This window comes from Salvia splendens, chromosome 7 (assembly GCF_004379255.2).
Source record: "Salvia splendens isolate huo1 chromosome 7, SspV2, whole genome shotgun sequence".
In the NCBI taxonomy this organism is placed as follows: domain Eukaryota; kingdom Viridiplantae; phylum Streptophyta; class Magnoliopsida; order Lamiales; family Lamiaceae; genus Salvia; species Salvia splendens.
Window position 1 is genome coordinate 14,474,885 of NC_056038.1, and position 20,602 is coordinate 14,495,486.

The following is a 20,602-nucleotide window of genomic DNA, read 5'->3' on the forward strand; positions in this document are numbered from 1 at the left end:
CACGGAATTGAGTCCAATAAATATTCCTCACGGGCAGGAATTAATTAGATTCGCGCAGTCATTTATTTCACAAATCTCAGTCCAACACCAATTAATTCACCACAATTAAATCACGGATCTTCGCAAAACAATAGCATTAAAACCAGTACTTTAGGGTTCACAAATTAGAGTTCAAAAAGTGAGGCGTTACAATAAAAGTGGGTGCATAAAACACTTATACAATGAATTAAGGAAAGGAAAAAACTGAATATAGTTTCACTGACATAAGCCTACATGAATTTTGATCACCAATAAAAACAACAGTAATGAGGTCGAAATAATCAAATTATTTTACAATTACAAGCCCATCCTAAAAAATCACTTTAAATAACTTTATTAATTTGTAGAAATGTTAATTCAGAAGTGTAAAAATATTTTCTTGTGGTTTCTTATTTAACAATTAGTGAAATTTGCGTTGAAGTCTATATATAATTTGTGAAATTTATAGCGGTTAGTTAGTTAGTTAGTTTGTAAGAGTAAGAGTAGGTGCATGGGTGTTAAAAATAGACAAGTTTGTTTGGATGCATAATTGATGAATCTCAGTAGGTTGTGTGAATAATTTGGCTGTGAAGATGAAGGTGATAGACAAGATCCGGAGCGAAAGCGGCGTGATGTTCTCGTTCGAGTTCTTTCCCCCGAAGACGGAGGATGGAGTGGACAATCTGTTCGATCGCATTGAGCGGATGGTTGCCTACAGCCCGGCCTTCTGCGACATCACGTGGGGCGCCGGAGGAACCACCGCCGATCTCTCCCTTGAGATCGCCAACCGCATGCAGAACATGGTCTGCGTCGAGACCATGATGCACCTCACCTGCACCAACATGCCCCTCAGCAGCATCGACCACGCCCTCTCCACCATCAACTCCAATGGCATCCACAACGTCCTCGCCCTCCGCGGTGACCCTCCTCACGGCCAGGACAAGTTTGTCCAGGTCCAAGGCGGCTTCGCCTCCGCCCTCGACCTCGTACCTTCCCTTCCCTTCCCTTCAATTTCCCTCAATTCATCTCCATATAGTCATATTACTATACTAATCATTCCATCTCTCTCTTCAGGTCAAGCATATCCGTGCCAAGTATGGGGATTACTTTGGCATTTGTGTTGCTGGCTATCCAGGTACTAATAAACATGGCCATATTAATAACAATAATCAATGATATGATCAAATGAATATGATACGCAGAGGGCCATCCTGAGGTAATTCAGGAGAATGGACTTGTTACAGCAGAGGCATACCAGAATGAACTTGTTTATCTCAAGCAAAAGGTAAACACACACACACACACACACAGCGCTTTCCCACTACTCATCATGTCATGACTATTTCATCTAACAGATTGATGCTGGAGGTGAAGTCATCATAACCCAGCTCTTCTATGACACTGACATCTTCCTCAAGTTCGTGACTGACTGTCGCCAGATTGGAATAACGTGTCCTATTATACCGGGGATCATGCCCATTAACTCGTACAAGGCCTTCATCCGCATGACCGGCTTCTGCAAAACTAAGGTCCATTTATATATGTATACACACACACATACTTGTTTCTTATCTTTACATGCTTGTGCTACTCTCTAGATTCCCCCTGAGGTTATGGCTGCATTGGAACCGATCAAGGACAATGACGAAGCTGTCAAGGCATATGGTGTTCAGCTTGCAACTGATATGTGCAGAAAGATTTTGGCTACTGGGATGAGAGCTATACATCTTTACACCTTAAACATGGAGAAATCTGCTTTGGCAATACTGACGGTGCCTCTCCCCTTCCTTATCTCATCATTTATATATTATCATATAATCTTTTTTTTGACAACAAGCTTCACTTGCCAGAATCTTGGCCTGGTTGAGGAGTCCAAATTTCCGAGATCCTTGCCTTGGAGACGTCCAACAAATGTTTTTCGTGCAACAGAAAGTGTTCGTCCTATTTTCTGGTACGTAAGGTTCCCTTAATAGCCTGGCCACCTGTGTTTCTTCCCTAGCTTAATTGTTACCTAATCTGTATACATTGTAGGGCTAATCGTCCAAAAAGCTACATCGGAAGGTCAATTTCCTGGGACCGCTACCCAAATGGTCGATGGGGAGATTTCCAAACTCCATCTTTTGCACCACTGACTGATTATCAGGCATGCACCATCAACTGTTATATCACATCTCAATATATCACATTGTTTTGTCTGAGGATACGGCATTTATGATTAACAGTTCTTGCGACCACGATCTCATGAGAAGAGATTTCTAGAAGAATGGGTTGTTCCTTTGAAAAATCTTGAAGATATTTACGAGGTATAGTACCTTATTTCTACATAAAAGTTTGATGGTTATGAAACTATAGTCCTTATATATGGATATTAAAATGCACCAGAAATTTGCAAAGTTCTGCCTTGGGAAAACCAGAAGTAGTCCGTGGTCAGAACTAGATGGACTTCAGCCGGAGACCAAGATCATCAACGAACAGCTTGGTAATATTAACATGAAAGGCTTTCTCACTATCAACAGCCAACCAGCTGTTAATGGAGCAAAGTCTGAAACATCATATGTTGGTAATGTCATGCTCTTATTTTGTTGAAATGTCTATCAATGGTTGACATTATTAGGCAAAGTTGATGTTTGTTGGGACAGGATGGGGAGAGGCAGGTGGATATGTGTATCAGAAAGCATACCTAGAGTTTTTCTGTTCTCCGGCAAGCTTGACTGCGCTGATCAATAAATGCAAAGCCTTCTCCTGCCTCAGCTACATGGCGGTTAACAGAGAAGGTGTCTGGATTTCAAATATGAAAAACACAGATGTGAATGCAGTCACATGGGGAGTTTTCCCTACAAAGGAGATTGTGCAACCCACCATTGTCGATCCTCTAACCTTTATGGTGTGGAAGGATGAAGCCTTTGAGTTGTGGTCGAGAGGGTGGGCCAATCTCTACCCAGAATCTGATCCCTCTAGAAAACTACTTGAAGAGGTCAGTAACCTCAACTTGATGATTTATTGTGTCTTCAACAACACTAGTTAACCTTTTTGTGTTCAATTCATTGGCAGGTGAAGAACAGTCACTACTTGGTCAGCTTGGTTGATAATGACTATGTCCATGGAGGCTTATTTGCTCTCTTTAGAGATACTTGAAACAATTACTCATTGGTGCACACAGTAGAAGAGAATTCAATTGAGTAATGTAATTTTCTCATTTTTTACTTACAAATCCATTTGGGATTGAGCTCTACATTATTTGTCAAATTCAGCACTATATATCAAATATCAAGGGAACAAACTCAAGAGGTGATTGAATTAAACTATGATGAATATCCCTACTTTGATTGAGTAAACCTCAAGAAAATATTAGCTACATTCTCACTCTCAATTCTTTAGTTTGTCCTCCAGCATAAACCAGCTGAGTCCATCCCGGATTGCAAATGCTCTGCAAGCAAGATTGATGGATTCTCTATCCAACACACCGACTAAACGACGACCCCCATCCTCCAAGATAACTGGCACTTGGCTCACTCCCTGCCTATTCATCAGGCTAAGAGCAGTAAGGACACTCATGTTTGGGGTCGTTGTACACGAAACCACACATCTTCCACCGTAAGAGACACACTTCAGATACTCTGGGAACCTGCCGTGTCATTTCTTAAGATACATATATAATCAGATTCATCAACGGAAAGAGCTAGCTTACCTGAGGTCTGATGGTTTTTTTCATAGATAATTCAAGGAATTGTTGAATGTCAATCAGTGTTAACTGACCAAGGAGACAATCATCATTATCCACTATAAATGCACAAGACTGCTTCTCTTCCAGCATCAGTGACACTACATCTGTTAGAGAAGAGCTCATCATCGTTGTTACATATCTCCTTCTCATGGCTTGCGACACCATGATTTCGTCTGCTAAATTCCCTGCATCCTCTTCGGAGTCACTGTTCAGACACAGCGAACTCTCCAGTTCGCAGATACTATTCCCATTCACCTCCTTAGCATCTTTTGATTCTCTGGAATTGTCGGTTACCTTTTTCTTTGTCTTGTCGGATGTAATCCATGCAGAGAATCCCACAGCTCCCAAAAGTGGCAGAACAATACGATAATCCTGTGTTAATTCAAACAGAAGCAAAACTGCAGTAAGGGGTACCTGGCAAACACCGGCTAGAGTAGCAGCCATGCCAACCTGCATTACAAATAATCATTATTATACATATTACGAATTTTGCTACTGAGGATGGTGAATATTACCAGTGCATAAGCTTGAGGAGAAGCGACTTCCAGGACTGAAAGATGAAAAACTGGGTTGGATATGGAAACCAGATGACCCACAATTTTTCCATATGCCATTCCTGTTGCTGCACCGATGAATAGAGAGGGGGCATAGTAACCGCCTACTAATCCAGAAGCTCTGCATAAGGAAGTCGTCACTATTTTGACAGCCACCAACTGCACCAAGAGTTGAGCAGAAAGGCTGAATGAGAATGGCTGTGATTCTAAGAGCGTGTTAACATTCTCGAATCCCCAGTAAAGGATCTCCGGATATGCTAAGGCTATAAATCCAACTGTCAAACCACCAAGTATGGGAAACAATGCTCTGGGTATCCCAACACCTCTTTCAATCTCATCAAACAAATCCAGCATAAAAGATGTGCACTTTGATAAGCCAACCGAAATCACACCACATAATGCGCCCAACAGAAGATACAGTGGCAGTTCTGAACTGACAATAAGAGGAGGTTATAGATTAAGCCACAGAATTGGAAAAGAGAGTTTTTGCCTTTCTTTTCTTGTAAAATGAGGAAGCTTAACATTACCACTTGGAGAACGGAAGTCGTAGAGTGGGACAGCAAAAGCTGGTTCAGAGCCCAAACCGATTTCTGATATGACAGAAGCTATAACAGCACTCAGAATGACCATTGAAGTTGTGTTTGTTAAGGATAAGGATGACTCTTCGGGTGAAGGCCACAACACTGATTCCACCGCGAAAAAACAACCACCAACAGCAGCATTGAATCCTTTATCCACCAGTAAATGTTAGTTGCATAATCAATATATTAACCAAAGAATCTTTCACAGAAATCACAATTTTTATCATCATATTTTGCATCCTACAACTACATTTTTTTTCTTTGAAGTTTTCATAAGTTCAAAGAAAAAAAATGTTGATGTAGGACTTGTGATAAAAGAATCAGATTTAGGTCTGATGAGACCAATTACAATTATATGATTGAATAAACAAATAGCAAAGGAAAAATAAGTGACAATAAATCTGGAAGAGGACAAACCCGCAGCAATTCCGGCAGCTGACCCTGCAGCTCTGAGTGAAAGTTTTCTTTTAGCTCCTCTATCCAAAAAAGTGCCTACTCCTTTGGCTATGGAGACACCAATCTCAACACTTGGGCCTTCCGGTCCTAACGAGTTCCCCGTTCCCAAGGTAACACAAGCAGCTGCAGTTTTCAGAATCGGTTTCAGTGCTGATTTGATGTTCGACGTGGCAGTTCCATCAGCGGAATCCTCTAACGAAGTTCGAATCACGTTCAATAAGCTAACTATAAGACCTCCAACAGCAGGAACTAAGACTATTCGTCCCCATTTGGTTTCAATGGGTTCCTCTCTTAACCATGTGGCACCTTGAGCAGGTATTTCGCCCTAGCTCAAGTCGCGTATTTCATGTACCTACTAAGCAAGAGTTTCTACTTATCAGGACTTGAATGATCTTGAAAACAGCATCAAAGAAAAACTTGCACAGCCATGTCTAAAACTAATAACACAACTACCCCCACTTTCGTGATTGAGGAAACTGTGGTTGTGGTACAATCAGTCATGAGATAACTCTTTGAGACAGAAAATGCTGAATGAAGAAGATGAATTAGTTACCGTGTAGTTGAAAAGGATGATAGCGACGCCGGTGAAGAGCCCAACAAAGCAGGGGGGTAAAATGGCAGAATTGCCTAGTTGCAGCAATTCTGGCAACTCACCATCATCTTGTTGTTTGACTTCCGGAGGTGACGAGGTGATGATGGGTTGAGCTTGGTCGTCCTCCGCCCCACCGCCATAGTATTACAAAGAACTATGCCAAGTCTCCGGCGGTGTAAAGGGAAAGAATTTTTATGGAAAAAGGTGATAGTTTTGGCGGAGGGATAAGATGTAATCCGAAGAAGAGATGACAATGTTGATATAGATGATACTCCATGTTGATGAATTGTAGCACTATATGTAGTGAACTTGCAGTGCATTTGCGAATCCCCGGCGGCGATGGCAGCAGCGGCGGAGGAGGGTTATACAAGCGGGACAATTCAACCTTTTCACCTTATCCAGAAAGTCAGTAGCCTACGTGGCCCATTCTTCATCTTGCGATTTGCTTCACCACACTAATCCATTTCTTCTTTATATTGGTCAACAAAATTTGTGGTTAGCAATAGCATATCAAACAAAAAAGTACACTAAGATGAAATTTTGACAACTTTAGCATTATTAATCAAGAAAGTAAATTTATAGTCATAAATTATACAACCTCTTGTCGGAAGATTTCAGTAAATGTGAACACATAACTAAGGACATAAATCCTAAAAGAAGAAAAAAGAACAACAAATGGTCGCGGGCAGGGGGATCAAAGATGACTATGAAATGTTGGCATTCTTGAGAGATTGGGAGATGATAGGACCAGCTGATGTTCGCATAGAGTGTTTAGTGTCAAGTATAGCAAAGCCGGAGTCGTCGGTCTTTAGGTGAGGCTGGATTTCTTCCCATATCTTTTTCTTTTGAATCTGCATAGTAACAAGTCATCCAACCAGATTAATACACAGCTACCCAATTCACTTCACTTCACTTCACTTCACTTCACTTCAAAGGACAAACAACAAGAGAGAGAGTCTAACTTAACATAACATAACATAACATGATAACAAAAGGGAGGAGTAAGTCCTTAGTTACTCTCCCTAGCTTAAGTTTGTTTGATAAGTCATTTTCCTTCTCTATACTTCCAAATTAAGTCCCAAATATCCTAAATAAACCACAAGTATAGTTTAGCATCCATATTCTACGATATCAGATTATTATCATAACTACTATACACCCATCAAAATGCTCTCTAATCAATGGAACAATCAAGAAACTCATTTGTTTCTCATAACTATCATATTGCATAGAAAGTGGTGGTGCGTACCTGGTTAGGAGATGCAGCATCGGGTAGGCTATCTTTTTCATCAATGGAACCAAACCAGACTCGGTCACCGGGCACTGCACCCTCAGGAGGCACAAGAAGCTCCACATTTTCATGAGCCGCATCAGAAGCCGCCATCAGCATTCCAAACGACTTCACACCGCGCATATTTCTAGCCTTTAGGTTAGCAAGAACAACTACATTCCTCTCCTGCACATACATAACATAAATCAACCACAATTTCTCCGAATTGATTTTTTTGTGAATTGAAAAAATAAAGGAAACCTGGAGCTGGTCAAGAGGAACGTATTTGACAAGGCCGCTGCAGATAGTCCTTGGTTCCGCCTCACCGACATCCACCTCCTCCACGAACAGAGAATCCGCCTCCTCGTGCCTCCAGGCCTTGATGATTCTCCCCACCCGTATATCCAGAGTGTTCGCCGCCTCCTTCACGGTGTCTTTCTCGGCCTCCGCCGTCCCCGTCCCAGACTCCGCCTCCGCTTCCGTCCCCGTGCAGTAACACAAAAATTGAGGTTCAATTTTTCTTCTGGTAGATGATGGTGTCAATGGTGATAATGGTGCGGATTCGCCATTGGCGATAGGGCTCCTATTGGCAGCAGTGTGGATTATGCGGTGGCGATTGTTGATTAGTCTGATGGTTGGGAGAAATGAGCCGCAGCGGCGGAGGAAAGGGGCGGAAGTGAGAGCTGCAGCAGCCGCCATAACTGAAACTAGTAGCACTGTGCTCAGACTCTCAACTCCATATCCCCATTCCAAGCGCTGCCTATCTTTCGTATTTATACTTTCGCCCCTTAGGTTTTTTGTTATTCGCTCTGATCTATCTCCCTGTAGTTTCTCTCTATTCCGCAAGTAAATCATTACTCGTACTTAAGGCCATTCAGGCCATCCACAATAGAAATAGCCCAGCAATAGCCCAGCCATAGCCTAGCCACTGTCACATCATCAGCACTAAAAATCCTCCTGTCACATCATCAAAATAAGCAAATAGCCCAGCAATAGCCCAGCCATAGCCTAGCCACATACTATCCACATCACTATTAACAAATATATACAAAATGCAATAATTAACAATAACGCAATATACGAAATTTAATTTACGAGACATATACGGGAAAATTCACTAATATTAATAAAATTTAAAAAGTACATAATTAAAAAAAATTACATAATTAAAAAAAATTACATTAATTAAATTTACAAATGAAAATTTAAAATAACATTACAACTTAAAGTTAAAAAATAAAAAAAGACATAATTAAAATCTTAAAAAAATAAAAATGACATAATTTAAAATACAAATTTATAGAAAATCCTTGAATGAGATTGTCCCACATCGAAAGTGGAACATAAAACATTCAAGGATATCTCTCTATAAAAGAGAAACATCCTTGAATGAGATTGTCCCACATCGAAAGTGGAACATAAAACATTCAAGGATATCTCTTTATAAAAGAGAAACATCCTTGAATGAGTTTGTCCCACATCGAAAGTGGAACATAAAACATTCAAGGATATCTCTCTATAAAAGAGAAACATCCTTGAATGAGTTTGTCCCACATCGAAAGTGGAACATAAAACATTCAAGGATATCTCTCTATAAAAGAGAAACATCCTTGAATGAGATTGTCCCACATCGAAAGTGGAACATAAAACATTCAAGGATATCTCTCTATAAAAGAGAAACATCCTTGAATGAGTTTGTCTCACATCGAAAGTGGAACATAAAACATTCATGGATATCTCTCTATAAAAGAGAAACATCCTTGGAATGAGTTTGTCCCACATCGAAAGTGGAACATAAAACATTCAAGGATGTCTCTATAAAATAGAGGCAACCAAGAATGAGTTTGTCCCCCATCGAAAGTGGAACATAAAACATTCAAGGATGTCTTTATAAAAGAGAGACAACCAAGAATGAGTTTCATAAATTCGCAAGCCCATTAAATATATATGGGCTATTACGAATTTCTAGTATAAATTTATTTATAAAAATTGATTTTTATATATAGAAAACAATTTTTATAAATAAATAATATTTTTTTATATTTGATTTTTTTTAAAAAATTCGAATTTCAAAAATTCGAATTTAAAAAAAAAATCGCGCTGGGCGATCCGGGCGCTGCAATAGCGCCGAGCGGATCGCCCAGCGCACCGCCCAGCGCCACGAAACCGCCCAGCGCTGCGCGGTTTCTCTCTCCAATCGTCCGCTGGGCGACTGCAATAGACCGCCCAGCGAACCGCCCAGCGCCGGCGCTCGGCTGGGCGGTCGCTGGGCGCCTATTGTGGATGGCCTCACAACGCTGTTTCCCCATCGTTCCTTAAACTACTATTTGCAGGCTCCATTGTACTTTTTTACTTCATTCCTTAACTAAGGAACAGAACCTGCAACCCTCCGTTTCTTATCCGTTCCTTAAATTACTATTCATTCAATTTCATTTTTTATTTTTATTTCCAACCCAATTCAATTAAAACAAACACACTTCATTAAATAAAATAAACTTACAACATAAAATTCGTAAAAAAAACATAATTTAATAATTTCCTAAAAAATAAAAGTACACAATTTAATAATTTCATCCGCCAAAGTTTGTCCAAATGTGCTCAATTAGATCCTCTTGGAGTTGGGTGTGGGCGTTAGAGTCGTGTGTCCTTGCACGAATAGATAATCGTTCTTGTATAGACGAATGCGCTCCACTTCGAAGGCGGACTACTTGCGGTTGAGCTTCCAGGGGATTCGGGGTCGAACCAATTTCCCGCCTCGGGTCCTTCGTCTTGGACAATCATGTTGGGCAAGATTATGCACGTATACATGATGTCGACCATGTTCTCCATGAACCACGTACGGGCCGGGGCTTTGATGATGTTGAAGCGCGCTTGGAGAACCCCGAACGCCCTCTCAACATCCTTGCGAGCAGCCTCCTGCTTCTGCGCAAAAAGAGTCTGCTTTGGGTTCGCAGGCCTACTGCACGTCTTCACGAAGGTAGGCCATTTCGGGTAGATGACGTCGGCGAGATAGTACCCCATTTTATAAAGCCGGTTGTTGGCGACGAAGTTGATGGCCGGCGCTTTACCATCCAAAACTTCGGTAAAGAGGTCGGACTGATGGAGCACGTTTACGTCATTGTTCGACCCGGGGACCCCGAAGTAAGCGTGCCAGATCCAAAGCCGGTAGTCAGCAACGGCCTCGAGTATAACGGTTGGGTGGGTGCCTTTGTGGCCGCTCGTGTAGGATCCCTTCCACGCCATTGGGCAATTCTTCCATTGCCAGTGCATGCAATCGACGCTGCCGAGCATCCCGGGGAATCCGTGCACTGTTTCGTGAAGGTCGAGCAGAAACTGACAATCGGTCGTGCTTGGCCTCCGGAGAAATTCGTCGGTGAAGGCTGCCCGGACGCCTTTGCAGAATTTGAGCAAGCACATTCGCCCAGTGGTGTCTCCGATGTGGAGGTATTCGTCGAACATATCCGTCGTTTGTCCAATCGCAAGCTGGCGGATTGCTGCAGTACATTTCTGCAGCGTCGTGTGGCTGGGACGGCCGATCGCGTCGAACCCTTCCTGGAAGAACTCTTCTCGGGCTGCCAAAGTATTCGCGATGTGTAGAAATAGCGGTTTCCCCATGCGGAAACGGCGACGGAAGTAGGTATCTCCCCAAACCGGGTTATCGCAGAAGTAGTCGTGTACTAACCTTGCGGCGGCTTCCTCCCGGTTTTGATGGATGTACGTACGGGAGCGTCGTTGGGGCGGTGAGGCTTCTTCCGCCTCCCGTCGTCGATCTTCTTCAAGTGATTGTTCCATTATTTGACGCATTTGTTCAAAAGGATCCATTCGTTTGATTAAATTTGGGAGAAGAAAAACAGATTTGATTTGAGATGAAAATTGTGGTGGAAATAGAGAGGATTTGAGAAGAATAGATGTGTGTTGTGAGTGAAATGAGTATGAAATAGGAGTATTTATAGAGTAAATAAATTTTAAAAAATTAAAAACGGATAAAAAAACGGTAACATTACCGTTGCAAAAAATTAAAAAAATGTTAATTAAATTCGAATTTTTTTTAAAAAAATGAATTATTGCGTTACCGTAACGAAATCCACTCGCGGGGCAGCGAGTGGGCGTCACGCATGCGCTGGGAGCTCGCCACGTCGCCTCGGCGCGTGGCGAGACGTGTCGTGCCGCGTCTCGCGGCTACGACGCACGGCACGGCATGGGCACGGAATGGGCGGCTGCAACGCGTGTCTCCGCGGTTTCGTTCCTCCGGAACGAAACGCAGCACCGCGAAGGCACGCGTTGCGGGTGCCCTTAGGGATGCCAATAGGGCTGGCCCGTCGGGTTTTGGGCCAACCCAACTTGGGTTGCGGGTCAATTGGGTATAGGCTAATCGGGTTGTGATTTCTTTCGGGTTATAGAAGTTCAACCCTAACCCTAAAAGCACGGGTTTCAGGCTAATCCAGCGGGTTAATCGGGTTGTTGCTGATAATGTTAACATGCGATCAATCCAATAAATAATGATTAAAATTAGTTATATTCATACAATGTAAAACATTTAATTATGATATATTTGAGATATATGCTTAAACTCAATCCTAAACATGATCAAATGCTAATATTTGTGATATTTTGTGGAATTTTAATGCATGTTTTAGAAATTTAAATATTCTTTTAGTGAATTTGAAGTTCTTAATTTATTTATCAATTACTCCTATTATATTAATTTATATGTAATTTGTATATTTAATATAAAATTGAAAGTTATTTTGTTTAGTTATCTATATTATAAAATTAATCAATGAAGTGTCGAATTAGGAGTAAAAAATAGAATAATAGAAATTTTATCGGGTTTTCGGGTATGGCCCTAACGGGTTGCGGGTTAATCAGGTGCGGGCTAATCGGGTTTTGTACCGCGAATAAATCACAAGTATATCATCCCCCATCAAACTCCAATCTAAACTACCAAAATACTTACCAACAACAAAGTCATTCAATGACAGAGTTCAAGATCAAAGCTCAGAAATTACATAAAGAATATACCTTGCGTTGGTCGACAGTTGAGCACAAGAACATGGTAGAATCTAAAGAATTTAATAGAGTGATGTGAATATGAAGTGTGGGTGTGTGAATAATGTGGAGAAATAAAATTTAAAGAGAGAGAGGAAGTGGATGCTAGGGTTAGAAAGAAAAAGAATGAAAGAATGAAGGAGGAAACATACCTTAAGTGAAAATCTCGCGTCTGACACACTTCAGCGGTCGCTGACTGCGGTTCAGCGGACCGCTGTGGATGGTCTGTCCTCACTGTTCTTCTCTCGACGGGCCGCTGAAAATAACTCAGCGGACCGCTGACCTTGCTCCAGAAAGTTTTTTTTTCAAGAATTTGAAACAAAATAAATAAAACAAATAAATAAAGCAAGTAAACAAATAATTGCAATTAAATCACAAAGATAAAGTATGAGAGATAAGGGAATTCCAAGGATGTGCGTTCACAGTTATGGTTATACAAATTCCTACTACAATACCCTACCACAGTTATTACTTCGATAGAACGAGTCACATAAGTTTTGCCCATTCGGCACAAGCGTAGATTTCTAACACTAGGGGCGTCAATCCTAGATCCGTAACTCCCTAAAGCTCCTAAGACCCTTGAAAAGTCATCACTCTCAATTAACAGTGCCGTTTTAAGGGAAGCTAATTGTAGTGTCTACTAAGTGGATCTAACTCGCCAACCTCCTCTCACGATTATGTAGCAAGTTATATTAATTCATCACAGAATGTGTCACTCAAACATGAAGCATTATCCAACAACTTAGGGAAGAAACGAAGTAAAAACAAAACGGATATTAAATAGAAAACGGAATTGTATAACCAAAGTCGTTACTAACACATCCCTAGAATCCTATGAGTTTATTACACATGATTGAATAAGCTAAAAACATAGATTGTTTGGAAAACAAAATGAATATAAGTGCTAAAGCAACTAAAACCCAAAGGTTGAATCCTTGTAGCTCTTTGATGATCTCTTGCTTCCTTCTTCAACCCCTTGCACTATGAAGAACTTTCAAATTTATGCTATGGAATTAATTGGCAAAAAGAAGATCTAGATGAAGTATTAGGGTTGGAGGAAGAGCTATGAAGGCTCCCCTTTTGGAGGCTATGGAAGGGTGAATATTATTAATTAGGTTATGGGGTATATATAGGCTTGAAGAGGATTTAAATTTGGTAAAAAGTGTCCTCCATGCAATAGTAAATATGGAATTTTCGTGCCTCATAGGTTAAGGAAAATATTTGGCTTCACAATGTAACGTCTTCTTTCCGCCTAAAATTCTGCACTTGACAGCTTTGTGCGACTTTGGTAGAACAACCATAACTTTCTCCACAGAATTCCGATTGAGATGATCAAGGTACCACCGTGAAGCTTTTTTGAAGACAAAGAGAATGACATATAGAACACCCTGATCGGACATCAGGATCACTGGAAAATTGAGTTTGAACACAGGATGTTGTGCGCGACCAGGCCAAGCAGGCCGCTGGACAGCTCCAGAACTCTCTGGACTCGTTGCAGTGACCGCTGGCATGGGTCCAGCGGGCCGCTGGGTTGCGCTTCAGTTCCAGCTTCCAGATTTGACATTTTTTTTGCCCTTTTACAACTCAATTTTGCACATTTCTCACAAAACACGTCAAAATACCAAAATGGATAAAATATGCAAATAATGGACATGATATGCAACTATGACACTCAAAACGAACCAAAAAATGGTCTTAAAATAGTGCAAAATCCGAGCGTATCAGGTTTGTTACGATGGGGATGAGTTATATTGCTAATTCATCTTTAAATTGCAAACTATAATTAAATGATAGGCATTAGATCTTCAAGTTAAGGGTTAATATCATTCAACCCCGAGTATCAATATCATGCACAAAAAATATTAATTAGAGTATTAATATCAATTAACATCAAATTAGCTATAACTCACTTTTTGAAAAATATATCAAAACTTTAAATGCATATAACTACCTCGATTTAAATTATTTTATCGCGCAACATATATCAAATTAAAGATAATTTTATAAGGATCCCAACGAGTTTGCATATGTTTCGATATCAAAATTTGATAAAATTTTTGTAAATGTTCATAAATTTCATAAAGCAACTTTATATCAATACATCTTACTCCTTCCGTCTCACTTAAGATGACACATTTTTCCTTTTTAGTTTGTCCCAAATAAGATGACATATTTCTTTTTTTAGAAACTTTCCCTCTCCAATTAATACACTCATCCACTTTTTCTCACTCCTATTAAAATATTCATCTTCCTTTCTCTCTCTATTTTACTCATCCCGTTCCTGAAAATTTGTCAATATTTTCATTTTTGTCTGTCCCTAAAAATTTGTCATCTTTAATTTTTACCATTTTTTGTAGTGGACCTCACATTCCACTAACTCATTTCCTCTCACATCTTATTATAAAACTAATATATAAAAGTAGGATCAACATGCCACTAACTTTTTCAACCCACTTTTTTATTACAGTTCTTAAAACCCGTGTCAGGTCAAATGGTGACAAATTATAAGGGACGGAGGAGTAATACTTGTACCCACCTTTTCTCTCTCCAATTAAACACATTAACCAATAACTCATATAATCTCGTGACAACCAAGAAATGTGTCATCTTAGCCGAGGGAGTACATAATATGTCAATATAGTGCTTGTACAATGTCAATATGAAATTGTATTGACATTGTCATGTCTTCGTTCTGATATATTTAATACACTATATTGATATTGTGTTCTTAAACCCCAAATTGATAGTTGTTATTATCATTTTAATATTAAAATCATATAATCTTAAATTAGTTGTAGTTAGCAATTAAGGGATGAGTTAGTAATTGATAATATACCTTGTTAGGGTGGCTATCATTTACAATTTACAAGGTCATTATAATTTACAAGGTCATGGGATCCCCTTTAGTGCCAAACTTTTTTATTAATTATTTCTATCATATTTTTATTTAAAGTAATTACTCCATATACTAATAAATACTATAAAATACCATAAACTATGTTGTAATTAGTAAATATAATCATAAAATAATGTTATTTTCTTGAGTATATAGTACTCCCTCCGTTCCGGCTAAGATGACACATTTCTTAGTCGTCACGAGATTTTAGGAGTTGTTGTTAATGTGGTTAATTGGAGAGAACAAGAATGAGTGAAAATATTAAATGGAGAGAGAAAGAAAGTGAAATATTTAATTGGAAAGAGAAAAAAGTGGTTGGGTGTATTAATTAGAGAAAGAAAGTTACCAAAAATAGAAATGTGTCATCTTAGTTGGGACAAACTAAAACGGAAAGTGTGTCATCTTAGTTGAAATAGAGTGAGTAATAAAAATAATCCTTTCATCCCATTAGAAGTGATCAACTTTTTGTTTTATGTTGCTTCGTCAGAAGTGATTGATTTTCAACACCTTTATTTTTTTAACTTTATTATATCTTTCCTACTTTATTATCTATCTTACTTTTTCTACTTTAGAAGAAATATGCTTAATATTCATCATATTTTATTCAATTTTTCTGTAAATTTTGAAATAATTGGATACAATTTATCATAGTTGCTTGATGTTTTGGTCATACGATGGAAATACTGGCTTATGTTTGGACCCTGATATTCTTTCTTGAGCATTTAGATTCAATCTTCCTACTGCTCTTTGTCGAAGTCTTTGCTTATGTTCTGAGCATGGAGTTACATTGATGAAAATAATGGGTTTCAAACATATCTTGATATTTTTTCTACAGCTTCCTTGGCGTGAATTGTTGTTATTGCAGATGGATAGGCCAGCCAACAAGGATGCAACTATTGTGCAAATGTTTGAGGAGATAATGAAAAATTATCTAATTGCCTGACTTTGCATAATACAACCGATTCTTAGTCGTTTAGGTAACGTACTCAATTGGTGCTTCCATATAGTGTTCTCGGTTGGATACCCTCGCAGGTATGTCACACGAACAGATTGTTGGCGTCACAGACACTGATTGCCTATTGAATCTAAGAACGGATACAAATGTTAGAAATAATGGGAAGAAATTCCCAAGCCGTGTACAGGCGGTACTCTAACTATTACAATCGAAAGGAAACTTGCAACAAATAGAGGAATGAAAATTACAACGAAAATAAAGCAAACCAAATTTATAAGTCGAGTCGAGGAAAGCCCTCTTTCCGCAAGACAAATTACGCCCCGACTAGTGCTCACGGAATGGCGTATTGCCCGCAAAGATAAAACGACTTCCTCCTAGCGTGTAGAAGCACCTCAAACCCGCTAGGCACCGGCGAACTTGATGGAGTTCCGAGAACCGAGCTAGACAATGCTCCTAAAAAGCAAACTAGAATGCTTGAGAGCTAGAGAGAAGATAGAATGTTTTGTTTTTTTTTTGTTCTTCCTCTCTACAACTATATGCCTTATATAGGCTAGAGATGGAGACATGAAAGATCCATGCATTAAGACACTACATAAAAGAATTTGGGGGTTACTCAAAGTGAAAGGCCAAAGGCCTTGCCTTTTCCAATTTTCACACGTTTTCCTACAATCCCCCACATTGGTTAAAGCGCTGCAAGCTCAAACCAACACTAGACATGTATGCATGTATGCAGACTCTTTGCTCAATTCTCGAGAAACAATATTGCATTTGGAATAGTAGCTTGGGGCTTTGAACTTTCCATAGTCAACACTATCGGGCATACCGGCGGCCTGGTGGACGTGATGCCTTGAACCATTCCTCCTTGGTGTATACCGAGACAATAATATTGACACAATATTATTTACAAACTTATCAGTTCTCACGTTTGTGTCCTTTACTGGCCATGGAACACCACTTTGGATTCATAAGTGATTCACATGTTGAAGCGGCCCACACTTCTTTACTTACATAGGTGATTCTTTTCTAGGTATCCTGCAATACCCACCTCCTCGAGGTTTCTAAGAATCATTAAAAGTCAAAACTTAGCCTCTTACCACATGCAGGTTACAACACTCAATGCTTTCTAAAGAATGGGCGAAGATAAAAAATCTTCCGAGTGTTACAACTAGATTCATATAGCTTCGTTTTCCCATTGAACCAAGCCCATGGGATCTCCAATCGTATGGTTGGGTTACCACTATAATCATCTTTTAAGATGTGGTTTTCAGTCCCATTCCTTTTAGCAATTTATGCAATTGATCACGGTTTAAACCTTTTGTTAACGAATTCGCTAAGTTATCAACTGACCTTACATAGTCAACTGTGATAACACCACTTGTGATCAATTGTCTGACGGTATTATGTCGCCGACGAATATGTCGAGACTTACCGTTGTATAAGCCACTATGTGCTCTCCCTATAGCTGCTTGGCTATCACAGTATATCACTACTGTCGGCACTGGCTTCTTCCAACATGGAATACATTCTAGGAAATTTCTGAGCCACTCGGCTTCTTCCCCTGCTTTATCCAATGCGATAAACTCAGATTCCATGGTGGATCGAGCTATACACGTTTGTTTCGTCGACTTCCACGAAACAGCACCACCCCCACAGTGAACACATAACCACTCGTCGAGAACGAGTCTTTTGAATCAGATATCCAATTTGCATCACAGTACCCTTCAAGTACTTGGGGATATCTTGTGTACTGCAGCCCAAAGTTAAGAGTATACTTCAAGTATCTCAAAACCCTACACAGAGCTTTCCAATGTTCCTTACTTGGGTTGCTCGTAAATCGGCTCAGCTTATTCACCGTACACTCAAGATCTGGTCGGGTGCAGTTTGTGATAAACATCAAACTCCCTATGATCTTTGCATGTTCTTCTTGAGCTATAGGCTCACCCGTGTGCTTACTCAAATGCACGTTGGGTTCCAATGAAGTCTTAGCTGGCTCACAATCGAATGAGTGAAATTTCTTTAGCACTTTCTCAATATTGAATCAGAGCAATTCCCTCATGATTCCTTTTAATTTTGATTCCGAGAATCACATCAGCTAAACCCATATCTTTCATGTCGAAATTTCTCTTCAACATATTTTTTGTTTCGTTGATAATGGCACTATTGCTGCCCGTAATCAACATATCATCTACATAAAGACACACAATAACAAAACCGTTATCTGTGTTCTTAATGTAAACACACTTATCGCACTCATTGATAGTGAATCCATTTGCCAACATCACGTTGTCAAATTTTAAATGCCATTGTAATGGTGCTTGCTTCAACCCATGTAATGACTTTACCAGTTTGCATACTTTACGCTCTTGCCCAGGCACAACAAACCCTTCGGGTTGTTCCATATATATTTCTTCTTCCAGATCACCATTCAGAAACACAATTTTTACATCCATTTGGTGAATCTCAAGATTGTGCAAAACAGCAATCGCTAGAAGCACCCGAATGGAAGTGATTCTTGTAACAGGTGAATAGGTATCAAAAAAGTCATACCCTTCTTCCTGCTTAAAGCCTTGGACAACTAGGCGAGCTTTGTACTTATCTATAGTACCATCGGGCTTATATTTCCTTTTCAGAATCCACTTGCACCCTAAAGGCTTACAGCCTTCAGGCAAGTCTACTAACACCCAAGTGTTATTTCTCATGATGGATTCAATTTCACTGTTGATAGCTTCTTGCCACCACGCCGCGTCTGGGCCAGAAAGAGCTTCCGCCAATGACTTTGGTTCGCCATCCAACATAAAAGTTATGAAGTCGGGACCAAATGTCTTAGCAACTTTAACCCTTTTACCACGTCTTGGTTCTATATTCTCAGGACTTGACATCGTCCTTTTTGGAGGATTAGAACTAGTGGACTCATCCATCATTCTTTCACTAGAACGATCTTCCTGCTTCTTGCAAGGGTACACATTCTCAAAGAATATAACATTTCTTGACTCAATTATTGTTCCTTCATCCACGCCAGGCACAACTGACCTATGGACTAGGAAACGATATGCACTACTATTAAGTGCATGGCCAATAAAGATGCAATCGACTGTTTTAGGGCCTATTGCAACTTGTTTCGGAGGAGGCACTTCTACCTTCGCTTAGCACCCCCACACTTTGAGGTATGAATACGAAGGTTTATTGCCTTTCCACAACTCATAAGGAGTCACATCCCTATTTTTTAGTGGAATTTTGTTCAGGATATGATTCGTTGCTAACACAGCCTCCCCCACATGTTCTGGGGTAATCCTGAATTAATCAACAAAGCATTTATCATCTCTTTTAGTGTTCGATTTTTGCGTTCAACAACACCATTTGATTGAGGAGAATATGGAGTTGTGGTTTGGTGAATTATACCACTTGCATGGCATAATTCTGCAAATGGCGCTACATACTCACCACCTCTATCACTTTGAACACATTTAATTCGACAATTAAGTTGATTTTCAGCTTCTTTTTTTTTGAAGTCTTTAAACGCTTCAATTGCCTAATCTTTACTTCTTAATAAGTAAAGGTAACAATACCTTGTGCAATCATCTATAAATGTGATGAAGTACTTTTTACCACTTCTTGTTTGCACAAATTTCAAATCACATACGTCTGTATGGATCAATTCAAGAGGTTTTGTGCTTCGCTCTACCGAATGGAACGGCAGCTTGGTCATTTTTGCTTCAACACAGAGTTCACATTTTTCTTGTGAGTTAAACTTATCTACTTTTAGTAAATTAAGATTTACTAATCTTTTTATAGCATTTAGATTTACATGTCCCAATCTTTAATGCCATAAATCAGAGCACTCAAGCAAATAAGAGGATGTGTCATATTCCTTATTGCTTAATCCTTTTCCACGGTGAATGGCCGTAACATTCAGCTCAAAAAGCCCATTCACTAGGTGACCTTCACCTATAAACTTTCCATACTTGGTCAATATAACCTTTTCACACTCAAATTCTAGTGAAAATCCATGATCTACTAGAAGTGAGCCTGACACCAAATTATTTCGGATGTCTGGGACATGCAGTACATCCCTAAGGGTAAGAACTTTTCCAGATCCTAATTTTAGGAACACATTACCCACACCAACCACCTTAGAAGAGGCTTGGTTTCCCATACGTACTTTTCTACCTCCAACAGATTTGTGGGTAGAAAAAACGCTTCTCTCGGAGCACACATGACATGTGGCACCCGTATCAACAAACCATTCATTTGGATTGTTACCATGGTCCACGTCGGAGACCATTGCGACCACCTCGTGATCTTTTTTGTTTATAACAACACGTTCAAATAATTTGCACAATATCGTCTCCAACAATAAGTACACAATTATATCGAACCATATGTGCATTGGTATATTCAACACCACAAGCATCCCAATTATTACTACCAAGTCTAAATTGGTCTTGCTTGTCAACTGACAAATGATAAACACAATTCTCAAGAAAATTGATCTCAGGGAATTAACCAT

At 39.7% G+C, this 20,602-nt stretch overlaps 2 protein-coding genes and 1 pseudogene across 2 annotated transcripts; 1 reads left to right on the top strand and 2 right to left on the bottom strand.

Annotated features, from left to right (window-relative positions):
* Positions 1-578: 578 nt before the first annotated feature.
* LOC121741662 (methylenetetrahydrofolate reductase 2-like) lies at positions 579-3,170 on the top strand. Its single transcript, XM_042134516.1, has 11 exons — positions 579-1,004; positions 1,093-1,153; positions 1,221-1,303; positions 1,374-1,547; positions 1,617-1,790; positions 1,869-1,969; positions 2,050-2,161; positions 2,241-2,321; positions 2,401-2,578; positions 2,658-2,992; positions 3,070-3,170. The coding sequence occupies exons 1-11, from the start codon at positions 612-614 to the stop codon at positions 3,151-3,153; spliced, it is 1,776 nt and encodes a 591-aa protein (XP_041990450.1). The 5' UTR covers positions 579-611; the 3' UTR covers positions 3,154-3,170.
* Positions 3,147-6,066, bottom strand: LOC121810454 (annotated as a pseudogene).
* Positions 6,067-6,453: 387 nt separating this feature from the next.
* Positions 6,454-8,011, bottom strand: LOC121741663 (aminoacyl tRNA synthase complex-interacting multifunctional protein 1-like). Its single transcript, XM_042134517.1, has 3 exons — positions 7,457-8,011; positions 7,175-7,381; positions 6,454-6,776 (listed from the first exon to the last, which is right to left on the bottom strand). The coding sequence occupies exons 1-3, from the start codon at positions 7,892-7,894 to the stop codon at positions 6,630-6,632; spliced, it is 792 nt and encodes a 263-aa protein (XP_041990451.1). The 5' UTR covers positions 7,895-8,011; the 3' UTR covers positions 6,454-6,629.
* Positions 8,012-20,602: the final 12,591 nt, after the last annotated feature.

Bases quoted from the DNA above. Each gene is read 5' to 3' on its own strand.
- LOC121741662 (XM_042134516.1), top strand. From the start codon at position 612: ATGAAGGTGATAGACAAGATCCGGAGCGAAAGCGGCGTGATGTTCTCG. The intron at 1,154-1,220 runs GTACTAATAAAC...TATGATACGCAG, and splicing joins TTGTGTTGCTGGCTATCCAG to AGGGCCATCCTGAGGTAATT. The intron at 1,548-1,616 runs GTCCATTTATAT...GCTACTCTCTAG, and splicing joins CCGGCTTCTGCAAAACTAAG to ATTCCCCCTGAGGTTATGGC.
- LOC121741663 (XM_042134517.1), bottom strand. From the start codon at position 7,894: ATGGCGGCTGCTGCAGCTCTCACTTCCGCCCCTTTCCTCCGCCGCTGC. The intron at 7,382-7,456 runs GTTTCCTTTATT...ATGTATGTGCAG, and splicing joins TTCCTCTTGACCAGCTCCAG to GAGAGGAATGTAGTTGTTCT. The intron at 6,777-7,174 runs GTACGCACCACC...GTTACTATGCAG, and splicing joins ATGCTGCATCTCCTAACCAG to ATTCAAAAGAAAAAGATATG.